This window comes from Sturnus vulgaris, chromosome Z (assembly GCF_052056855.1).
Source record: "Sturnus vulgaris isolate bStuVul1 chromosome Z, bStuVul1.hap1, whole genome shotgun sequence".
NCBI lineage: Eukaryota > Metazoa > Chordata > Aves > Passeriformes > Sturnidae > Sturnus > Sturnus vulgaris.
Genome location: NC_142283.1, coordinates 42,227,117 through 42,239,511, shown reverse-complemented (window position 1 = coordinate 42,239,511; position 12,395 = coordinate 42,227,117). Strand labels below are relative to the sequence as shown.

Here is a 12,395-nt window from a genome sequence, read left to right as displayed (position 1 = left end):
CTTGCTGAGCTGAGGGGTCAAAAACACCTTGGCTGCTTGGCCTGTCTGGACACCATGTCAGGTGTCCCCAGGTGTCAAAAAGGAAAGGGAGAGTTGATCAGTTGAAGCCCATTGCTCTTTTTGCAATTCTTATGGCAGCTGTCTGGCTTTTATATTACATGTATTCATTCTACCCATGCTGGCCTGGTCTTCATTCTTGCTAAAGAAGTCGTGGTTGATCCACTCAAACTTTGATAACCATTTTTCCAAAACAAAGGCTACCCCATGTTCCCTTTGAGTTGAGATAAAATCATGTTTGCAACTGCTCTGTGAGCTTCAAATGCGTATCACCCATGTCTATGTTCTCTTGGTTGTATTCTATATTTAGGACTTACCTGGCAGTCACATCCATATAAAACCAAACACAAAATCAGAAATGCAAGTAGAAAACTTCCTCATCAAACTCTTGGTCAGGTAGGTTTAAAGCATAGTTTCTCTCTAAAACCTGACTTAGAATGCACTGTTATACATGAAATCTTTCTGCTATAGCATGTTTTTGTCTACTCTCATGTAAGCAGTGTAGAAACTGCAATGCAAAGGAGGCTAAATAGATGCAAATTGAAGTTACTCAGAACTACTGTGAATATTCTTGCAGTGCACTACCTTCTCAATGGAATTGTCTTGGGCCACTGTTCAGTTTTTCTCTGTGGGATTCTTTTAGTCCTCTGCCCTTCCCTGCCCAGTGCCAGTACTCCTTAAACTGCTAATGTGTGATAGAGCTTAACTGTGTTTTCCTGTGGGCATCACATACATAAAGTGGTATTCTCCCAGGCAAAACACACCATTCACTCTTCATCAGGCAGCTTGTTTGTCAGGAAAAGGTGCTCAAACTTGAATGTAAGTTTGGAAAGTATCACCTTATAATGGAAGAACACAGATTTTCCAACTATAAAACCCTCTCTTTAAGGCAAGCAGAAGTTTACATGTTTGTCAAACAGGCTCTGCTTGGTGTATGCAAATTCTGCATTTTCTAATATAGGTAAGGGTGATAAGTAATTTAGTTGGTCACTATTTTTTGCTGTTGGATATTTTTTTAAAGACAAAGCTAGGCCATCACCAGTGCTTGTGCAAAAATCAGTGTTCCTAAAAATGTAATTCTCTTGGGAAGTCTTCACTGTCATGGTAAGTATCAAAGTATATAGTACTTAAGATAATGCCTGTTTTTAAAAATTAGTAGTATATAATAATAGAGGAAGGGGAAATAATAACTAAAACCTCATTGATCTGTCTTACTGTGCGTTTTTCACTGTGTAACAGTATCCCAACAATTCAAATACAGGTACTGTTTTCCAGTGTGAGTTCCCAGAAATGTAGAGCCAGAAAATCTATTTTTGAAATTTTAAAAATGTGTTTTAAGAATCTGTGCTACAATTAAAGGTTTTCAGGCAGCTGAGTGTGTTGTGTTTTTTCAGTGCGCATATGAATCTGTCTGGTATGGATATGATGGGTTTGTGATCATACTGGAAATAAAACAGAAAAAAATCTTCTGATTAATTTTATACAATTCATGTTTACACTTCTCACTATTCAGTATTTTGTATAAAATCAAATGCATTTTCAAATGACACACAAATTCATATTGAACTAATTAATATTACAAGATAACATGAAGCTTTATCTTAAAAATACCTTCAGCAAAATAAACTTTCATTCTGTCAATCCAAGTTTAAAAAATATGATTACAAATATACAGTTTAAAAATAATCAGGATGAACAGTACTGATTAGTCAAGAAATTTTAGGCCTTCATAGCCTGTACATGAGTTTACGTATGACAGTCTGCAAACAATTAATATAAAAACTGCAGTGCAACAAACTGGTGAACATCACATTTATGTTTTGTTGGTTTGTTTTTTTTCTACAATCTCTTACTGTTTTAAATCAGCAGTGCTTCTTCTACTGGAGCAAAAGGACAAGGTCTAGGTTAATTTTTTTTTATGCTGTAATGAAAAGTAGCAATTTCACCCAAGATACTACAGTTTTTGAGCATGTAGTATCTTGAGTTAAGAGACTGAGGAAGACTCCATCTGTCACATATTTGAAAGAGGAAAGAACTTCTAAGGAGAATCTCCTAACTGATGACAGTAGAAATAACTTCATTCAGCTGCTCTGTTGTACGAAGGTGGTGCAGTTGCCACATCACAACCAGTTTTGGCACGTAATACTTCACAATTCAGAAAAAATTTAGAAACCAAGGACTTCCTCACCCATGCCCAGTCTTCATTCTTGTACCTAAGACACCTTTGGTATGGTATATTAAAAATGTTAGACAAAGTAATAAAAATTCATAACAAATTAAGCAGTACAATTAGAGGGGGCACAATGAGGTACTGAGTTAATTTTCCATATAAGGCTGTTTGGAAAGTTTACATGTAAAATCCCTTTGACATTTATGTATTTTTCACTAAGATACTGGGTGGTTGATGGGGTATCCTGAAACACATTGATGTCAAACGTGCAGTTTTGGTTTAGCTAGAGTTGCTATTATTTGTGCACTTGCATTATGCAAATTTACTTCTGGTAAATCTAGAAGTGCTAATGACTCTGCTGGGTACTTTAAATGAGGCAAATTCTGATTTGGAATTTAGAAAGGATGAGAAAGAGACCAATTATTTTTAGCTGTAAAAAAAAGATGCTAAAAGAAGCAGCTCAGCTAAGAGAAGGGCAAAGCCAAACACAGTAAATATTACTAAATCTTTGATTCTCACTTCAGTGTTTGCATCCCTTTTGCCTTCCAAGATGATAATTTTGTTCAAAAATAAACATAAATTCATATATGCACAACAGACTTACTATTGTGGTTACTTGTACATAAGCTTTTGCACAAATGGCTTACTTAAAAACCCACCCAACCAAAAAAACCAACCTGAACCACACAACCCCCACTAAAAAACCCTAAACTGAAGCAACCCCCAACAAAACAAATAGCCCGTCCAAAACAAAGAAACCAACCCCATTCAAACCCCAAGAAATCTCATCTGGATGCGATCAGTCCCTCTCTTTTGGATGCTTTTTATCTAGAAGAAAAGGAAGTTTAAGAAGAAAAAAAAAGATTGAATCTGAGCCTTCAATGCTCCTTTATTTTGCATTAAACATTTTATTTATAATTTGTATTTCTGTTTGCCGATTTTGACTATCTAAGTGCATGGATATTACCTGTAAGGTTACTTACACTTCACATCCTGTTTCCTCTCTAGTTCATGATTCTCTTGCTGAAAAATGTTTTGAAACCACTGTGGGCTGTTCGTACTGGCATTCAAAAGTCACCAGCCTAACAAAAGGCTTAGTTTCCATTTAAAAGGATGTAGATTGAAACTAGTCACTGAATATTTACATTCATTGAAATAAACATCCTTCTCTCACAGAGGTAATATGCATCTTTAAAAACTTCAGTTATTCCATTACTAACATTTTAGATTTCTCCCACTTTCTACTATAAGAGTCATTAAATCAACAGCAACTGACTGATATTTAAGGCTATGTGGTAACAGCCCTCATCTGAGGGATATACAGCTACAACCATCAGCTGGTGGACAAGGGAACATCAGTTTTGAAATGCCATAATGGGAAAAGTTGTAGGAAAAAAACACTGTAGTCCTGTAGGGGATGAAAATTTCAGTCTCAAGCAGATTCACTAAAAATTACACTGCTTTTTAACAGAGATAAATTCTAGTTCTGAAAGTGTCAAAATCTTTTCCTGCCCCTCACTTCCTCTACCTCAGTTGTATGGTGCCTTTATTTTCCCTTTTTTTGGTGTGCTGCACTCATTAGCTGTCCCAAAGCTAAAAACCAGCATTACTGGTTTTACCAAGCATACCAATGAAATCTGGGTGTAATTCTTACCTTTCATTTACGGTAATTTAAAGTTTCACCTAAAGGACTTGATAGGAGAAGAGAGCAACGTTTCAGTGATTAAACAGTAATGACATTTCAATATGACAGCACTGCTTTAAATGGTAGTGTTTTTCCTCCCCTTTAAAATCATACCAGATTTAAAGCAGTTATAACTAGTTCAAAGAGTAATTGGTTGTGAACAACTAAAAAGCTGTCACTATTAAAAACAAGTTAATCACTTACAATTAGTTTGTCCTAAATAAACCACACAACCGTTGACAATAAAGCACTCTTTGGTGGACAATAGTTACATTGTGTACTCAATACTGCAGCTTCATAAAAAACTTCATACAAAGTAAGAAAGAAATCAACACAGGAGAGTACCAATACTATTAGAAAAAAAAAAGCTTTTGTGGTTGATTCTCAGACTCAAGACTTCAGCCCAGTCTGAATGCACAACACAGATTATTTATATACTTAAAAGCTCCCACCATTTGGTAGTCAGCAGCTAAGTGATTGCCATCACAATTCATACACATGCATCATACATACTAGCAAGCCCTCTTTATAATAGAGAGCTTAAATATTTACACCTGAGTCTGAATGTATGTTGATTTTGTTGGTTTTGAGAAAATGTTAGCACAGTAGAAAAAGGTCTACCAAACATTTTGACCTTTCATTTTATTCTACAAGTAAGAAAGAGATTGTTCTATTTCGTTTTTTTGCTGAAAAATAGAGCCAAAGTGATCTTCCTTGAATTGCATCAAGTCCCCTCTATATCCCCTTCACTCCTGAATATCCTCTTCAACACTGGTGGCTTATTCGAAATTCAACGCAATACTGTTCTAGTCTTTGTGACGGATTGGCTGTTGAAATAAAACATATTTGAGGGAAAAAGTTAAAGAAATGCAAGCATTTCTGGCAAGGTAAAATAAGCAAATGGTACTTCAAAGAAAGAAACAAAAAGTCACTGCATTTAATAACAGCTATAGTGATTGTCAAGAATGCAAAGACTGGTCTGATCACAGACAATATGAGGAAAAGTCTCTTCCATACAGAAATGTGAAAGGGGATTCAAAGCACCACAATTTCATTAAGTGCATTTGTGTAAAGCATTCCTTTTCTTTTTCTCCCTCTGAGGCATCAGGCCATAGGAAAAGTAGGAAGAATAGGACAGAAATATTAATATTTTTTTAAAGCTAGGTTTAGATTTAGATTACATGTAGAAAAGTTCTGAAATGCTGCAGGTGTTTTTCAGTATTTGAACAAGGATGTAGAAGGCTGCTTTGTAATAACTGGCAAAGCAAATGCATATGAGATTTTTTAACTGTATTCCTCTTTGTTAGCTTTTGTGATCTTTCTCTATACAGTTTTCATACTTTTTTCCCCATACTCCCCATTTTTGTAATAACTTTACCTGAATTCCCTTAAGCACCTCTACCCATCAAAATGCCTTTACCACTTAAGATTTCATTTCTAATCAACTACTTACAATAAATTAAATTTAATTCTGTTCTGTGTGGAAACATGGAAAAGACTGTTTAGCTTGTGTCTTATGACTTAGTTGGTTTGGAAGTGAAATATGCACTTTGTTAAAATACAGACACGAACTTCTCTGTAACTGGCAAATTTGCAAGGAAGATGTCTTAACTGGAGAAATAAGGGCATCCACAGAGAAATACTGGGTTATGGGCTGGCAGTGTGATTTCCCGCAGTTCAAAAACAGTATAATTTCAATCACAAGGTATGTGCTTATGCCCATCAGTATCTTCTTTCATAGAAGGCAGCTGACGTCTAAAGATGTTCCACAAAGGAAATGCAGTGAGTGTTAAAGAGAGTACTGAATTTCCCTATGTTCTCTTTAAAAAGCCAGAATAGTGTTTTAGCTGTGAATAGCTGTTTTGGCTGAAAAATCATTCTGGAGACAATCCATGGTAGCGCCTCCAACAGTCTGAAGGATGAAATGGCAAATGAATTCCCTACCTCTGAAGATTATACTGCATTAGGATGGGTCACAAGTGTGATTCACATACAGAAAGAATTGACTAAAGTGACATAAAGCAGCACATGAGATTGATGTAAAAATATGCAAGATGTTTCTACTGGAATGTATCAGAAAGAAAATGAAATAAGGATACACAGTAATGTCAGAAGTTCAGTGAAGTAAATGAAGTCTTGACAAAGACAGATGTTGGTTAGGGCAGGATGTCAATATTGTAGAAATAATTATTCTCTGCCCTGCAATCCACTTGATCTGGATTAAGTACAATGAATCTGAGCACTATGAGATAGTGCAAACTGCTCATACTTCAAGAAATTAAACTTAAATGAAAAGCCATGCTTAAAAGAAGACTTGCACTTTTTCAAATGCTACAGGAAAAATGAAAGGACACCTACAAGACTAACAAGGTACTGCATTCTAAATCCATTAAATGATATGGTCATACCAAAACATCCTTCAGAGGGACCAGCACCCAATTAGCCCTCTCAGATTATAAAATAATTAAGAACTCCATGACTGTGACAGAACAAGGACAAATTTGATTACTGGATGGAAATACAAAAGGAACTGAACTTCTTAGACTTCCAAAGTTAGACGAAAAGAAACAGTATATGGTGAAGTATTTGGGGTAGAAGTTTTAGAAAGTCCATTAAAATATGAAGGAAATAATCAATGAAGTTTGAGACCTGGTCCTTGGTCTTCAGAGCCATAAATCTGGCAATACACTAAAAGGACTTCTTAATGAAATTAATGAAATCTTCTGTGAACTCTATTTTTGGGATGCTGTTTTTTCCTAAGGATAGGTATTCACACAAAACAAAGGTCAGCTTGGAGAAGTGCTTTCCAGGAATTGAAAATCTCTCTTCAGATTACCCACATGCATGAATACAGCTACAAAATATTGCAAGAAAGTTAGGTTAAAACTGGGAGAGGCACGAAGAATAAAAACAGCAGGCAGAATCTCATCAATTCTATTCAGACCAAACATGACATGGTGAAAATAAGGCGAAATAATAAGGTGAAAATGGAGAAAAAAACCCAACCAACCAAAAGGAAAACCTGGAAAAATACTACTGATTTTTAGTAAAATACCTATTTCAGGAAAAAGATACTATTTTTAATATGTTCAATAAATCAAAACAAAGCCACAACAAAAAAATTCTCAGAATGGAATTTACTGCAGTCTACTATTTCCACTGACTAACAGAGTGAATTTTGTAACTTCATTACCTTCAAGGTAACAGGATGAAGAAAGAGAAAGAAGAGCTCTGTGAGGAAAAAGCTGCAAAACAACTTAAATTTTCAGTGATATTTATAAATCAAGCCCCATAACATAGGAAGTGATGTGCCATCTCTTACTCTTTCCAGTCAAAATCTCTTCAGCACCTGACAGACACATTTGAAAGTTTTTCACTAAGAGTTTAAGACAAATACCAGCAAATTGTAAAGAATGGAAACTGTTTGGATATTGTTTTAAACTATGCTCTCCGGCCCATCTTTTATAATGACCTGGAGAGTTGCCACAGAGGGGTGTGATCACATGCATATACAAAGATACATAGTAGTAGTCTGGCCATGTGTTTCTGGGCCAAAAGGCACTTTCAGTCTTGCATAAATCAATTAGAATTTAAAATTTCAGTAAGCTTTATCAAACAGGTTTAGTTCAGATTATCAGCCAAGCTTTCAGTAAAAAAAAAAAAATCTCATACCAGTATACACATGCATTTTATACACTTTACCTTTCCACAACCACTGCATTTCACTTGTCTATTGAATTTAGTTTTGACTTAATGCTGTAATTTTTCTGTCTCTTACTCCATGCAGAGGTGTTTTCATGTTACCAAAATCCCTTGCATGCAGTAATTCTCATTCAGATTAGGAAATACTATATAAAATTCTTAAACTTGGAAGACTGAGCAACATAAATAAATTATCTAAGATGTAAGGTTCCAGATATTTTCAGTACATGACACAAACCATATAATTGTTTCTTATTTTCCATTGCTAGGAGAATGAGCTGAACTATGGCAAAGCTCCTGCCATCAGTGGATAAAACAGCTCAAAGTATTTGCCTAGAACACAGTTACAGGATCTGTAAAGAGGGTCTCACCTTTTAAAACTGTTTTTTCTTGCAGCAGACCTGGTAGTTCTTTTAGTAATGTCTGTACTGTCAGAAATGTTAGGTTCAGAGGTTTTATTTTTCTGAACACTGGACTGCAGAGTTACTCTGTAAAGAGTAGGAAAAAAGAAAGATTATATAATTGGACAGTTTCTAAAAACACTGAAAAGAGGGTATTACAGTTGCAATAGAGCTAACAAGTATCAGCTGGCTTTTCACAAATCCTTCCACAAAGCAAACTCTTTTGCCTGAAACACATCTTTCTCTTTCCTAACATCCCTGTTATAATCAGGGTAATGCAAGTTGTTTTTATTAGGAGCATAGCAGCCTGCTTTGCTGGTTGGTTTTGTTGGGCTTCTTTTGCTTTCAAAGAATTGATCAAATTAATAATTTTGAATTTTCTGTTAGGTTTTTGGAAGACAAAAATATCCAAACCTGCATTTTAAATTATGCTACAAATTAAAACAAAACAAAACAAAACCACAAAAAACCCCAGATAAAATCTGAAGTATGCAACAAAAATAAACATTTTTTAGACTGATATGGAATACAGAGAATAAATTCAGAATAAACCCCAAGTAATTCAATTTGTGAAGATCTAAGCCTAAATCTCCTTCAATTAACCATGAGATTTCCCCTTCAAATAGGAAAATAATTGCAAATATTAGCATTTTGCTCTTAGAGGGACTGAGTTTGAAATACTCAAATCTCAGCTTTACACCCTGGTTGTGCTCAAATGCTTCTCTAAAAGAATCTAGTGTGATATATTAACTATTTCTTAAACAGGCAGATAAATCCTAGTGTTCTTTACATTAAGAAAGAATTTCACATTGTGAAATGCCAACAACTATTTTTATCCACCAGACAACTGGTTCACAAGAAAATGATGTGTTTTCTCTGCCAATATACTTCTAATGATATTATAATACTATGGAGACAGAAAGTGACATCTGGTCAGTGAAGTCCATGGAAATCTATTTAGTCCTTCATTTTATACACCTGTTTTCTACTCCATCTGTGCAAGGTTCCAGCTATGAAAGCATGGACCATTTTAGAGATTCTAACCTAAGAGTAACTTAGCTATTCCTCTTTATTTTCCTGCTATTATTAGACTAATTTTCAGTGGCTTCACTGAGTCCAGTCATATGAGCAGATTACATTAGACTGGGAACCAAAACCTTCATTAAATTGAGTAAGTTACAGTAACAGGTTGGTTAATACTCTGAAGAAACTACTTTCGCAAAATTCTATATATGAATACTGAATGCTAACTTTTAGAGCAAAAGTGAACAGGAATATATGGGGAGAAAATATACCTTTACATATTCATGTAACATACTCACCAAAAGCAGAAATGGAAAAAAATTTCCAATGTTTTCATTGTTTTATAAGGGTTTGATTTCAGAATTAGCACATGAATTTGAGATAACACAATTTCATCTAAATATATCCTTTATGCAGTAAAACTAATCAGCAATGTTATTTTTACCATACACTTTTTGATTAGCAAACAAATGACTACATAACCATGAATTTCAAGTATTTTAAACTTGTACTTGAAAAATCTCTCTTAATAGTTCAACCTTGCAAAATATTGTCACTTGATTTGCAGATGTTCAAACAAAACAGCCAGTTGCTCTGAGGTAAAATACAAGGTTTCACAAGTACTACCAAAATGCAATGGAAGTTCTACTGTAAACACAGGACATTCAGAATTGAAGGGACTGCTTGTACAGGAGGCAAAAAAACCACACCCCCAACTTTCAATCTCAAATCATACTTCTTTAGACAGAACAAATTCTTTTAATGAAAATGGTTTCCTTGCATGCCCAAGGTGAAAACATTTAAAACCTGAAAGCTTATGTTATAGTTTCTACTGTGTAAAACACTTGTAAAATAGTTTTAGCAAGTTCTAATGTTAAAATTCTTTTTTCAGTGCTGCAGTTGTCATACAGAATGAACAAATTCCGTTTACGACACTTTCAACCGAGCTAAAAATTACAGCAATGGTGAAAAAAGACTTGCATTATACCTTTCGTCTGTGCTGACAGAAACTTCTAGGAATGAACAGAAAAGCACAAAGTCTGCTTAACCTCATAACATTTAGTCACTGAAATATAAACATTAACAAATCATGGCACATACTGGTTTACTAGAGCTCATGCAGCCAGAAATAAGGAAAAATCATGTTTTCTCTGTAAATACATACATTTGGTGTCTTTCTGCATAAAATGCATGTAGAGTACATATAAAAGTTAATGGAATGTAATTTTTGTAATCTTTCTCTCATTTTTTCTAGATACCGGAAGTTCAGAAAACTGGTCAATGTACATGGCTTAAACCCGTTACTTATCTAACAGGAACTGAAATAGGAGCCAGCAGTGTGCCCTGGTGGCCAAGAAGGCCATTAGTGTTCTGGGGACCATCAGGAAGAGCATTGCCAGCAGGTCAGGGGAGGTGATCCTGCCCCTCTACTCAGCCCAGGTGAGGCACAGCTGGAGTGCTGTGTCCAGTTCTGGGCTCCTCAGGACAAGAGAGAAATGGAGCTCCTGGAGAGCGTCCAGTGGAAGGATATGAAGATGACGAGGGGACTGAATATCTCACTTTGAGGAAAGGCTGAGGGACCAGGGTCTGTTCAGCCTCCAGAAGAGATGACAGAGGGGACTTCAGCAATGTCTGTCAGTATCTGAAGGGAGGGTGTCAAGAGGCAGGCTCTGCTCAGTGGTGCTGAGCAATAGGACAAGAGGCAATGGGCAGAAACTGATTTCTAGGCACAGAAAGTTCCACCTGAATGTGAATCTGAACTTAACACCCGAAATTCTTCACTGAGCAGGTGACTGAGGACTGGCACAGATTGTCCAGAGAGGTTGTGAAGTCTCCCTCACTGGAGATTCAAGAACCATTTGGACACAATCCTGTCCCATGTGCTCTGGGATGACTCTGCTTGAGCAGGGAGATTGGACCAGATAAGCCACTGTGGTCTATTTTAGCATTATCCATTCTGTGATTCTGTGAAGCACTATGAATTATCATGATAGCATTTTGCAAAAACACTTAAATATTCCTCTTTTCAACATATCATAAGGCAGCCCTTACTTCCCAGAGAATTTCATCTTATCTGTTCAAAACAAAGAAAAAAAATAAAAGCTGTAAATGGAAATGTGACTTATAATAAAAATAGCCACCATGAAACCAAAACGATCATAAAAACATCTTTGTAAGTTTGCTACATTTGCCAAAGGGAGATAACAAGATGCTTTATGGGATCAGAGCAGAGCCAGCTGTGAGCAGGGTAAAATCTTTAACATCATCTACTCTTCAGCTGATATGTCATTTTTACATCTCAGATATAAACAACTTCATTAGGCTACTCTACAGTAAAGAATAATTGAAATCACTGTGAACAAACCATTTGCTAAATTATCACACAGACATTTTAAAATCGGACTAGAATTCTAGACTTCCAAGGCTGACAGCACCTCAAGGAAAACAGGCACGGTTCCATTTAAACCACTGTCTGACATGTTATTGCAAATAAACACCCAGAGCTGTCTTTGAGCCTGACAACTGTCAGCTGAGGAGCAGCAACAGGGCTATCACAGCTTTTATTAGAATGCTACTGCATATATATTAAAGGTGAGAGAAGAAACTAATGTATGGAATTTTGGTTTAGCACAATTAGACTAACAGCCTCACTTGACAGCAGGTTCAATAGATAGGTTTTATAATGGATGTGAGATGAAGCCATGGTAGAGGAAATCCTGTCAAAATGTCAGCATGAAAAAGATATCCAAAACTCTATTAGAGAAATGTAAGATCTCAGGACACCTACCTTACTGTTTTGTAGCTCTTCACATAAAATAGTATGTCCTACAACTTCCAGATACAGCAGCAAACCCACCTGATGTACACAGAGGTTTTCTAACTCAATGGGATATGATAAAAATTTTAAAAAACCAGCCAAAAAACAACAATAAAAACAAAAAAAACCGAAACAAAAAACCACAAAAAAAAAAAATCCTACCAAAATAAAATCCCCTGTAGGCTACAGAAAAACCTCCACAGGCAACAGGATGTTGTAATAGTCACACTACTAAACATACATTTACATTGTAAGAATTTTTCATGTCCAGTTTATCTGTAATGGAAATATCACTTGGTAGTTCTGATCCTAACTACACACGAAAAACGGCAGGCTAGTTTATATGCTGCTTTCTTATTCAAGCTAATACCTTTTTCTTTAAACAAATAAGAACCTGTTTAAATGGAACAGTGTTTGGGTCAGCAGCAGCAACTTTTAAATAACGCACAACTTTTTTTTACCATCTAACTCAGTGCAAGGATGGAACATAGGCAGAACACCAGGACACAAAAACTCAAACTCCACAACCTGACACAAAAT

The 12,395-nt window shown here is 35.7% G+C and overlaps 1 protein-coding gene across 6 annotated transcripts in view; it reads right to left on the bottom strand.

Moving 5' to 3' along the window:
• Nucleotides 1-1,521: 1,521 nt before the first annotated feature.
• CDC14B (cell division cycle 14B) overlaps nt 1,522-12,395 on the bottom strand; it is a 44,599-nt gene continuing 33,725 nt past the window's right edge. For 4 of the 6 annotated variants that reach the window (XR_015799495.1, XM_088156590.1, XM_014869161.2 and 1 more), the window contains 2 exons: nt 7,985-8,101; nt 1,522-4,738 (listed from right to left, as the gene is read on the bottom strand). Coding sequence is in view for 4 of the 6 variants with exons in the window: in XM_088156590.1 (XP_088012716.1) it covers nt 4,702-4,738; nt 7,985-8,101 (154 nt within the window). In the remaining 2 variants the exon portion in view is untranslated. The remainder of the gene's footprint in view (nt 4,739-7,984; nt 8,102-12,395) is intronic. The other 2 variants (XM_014869162.2, XM_014869165.2) reach the window with 1 other exon arrangement.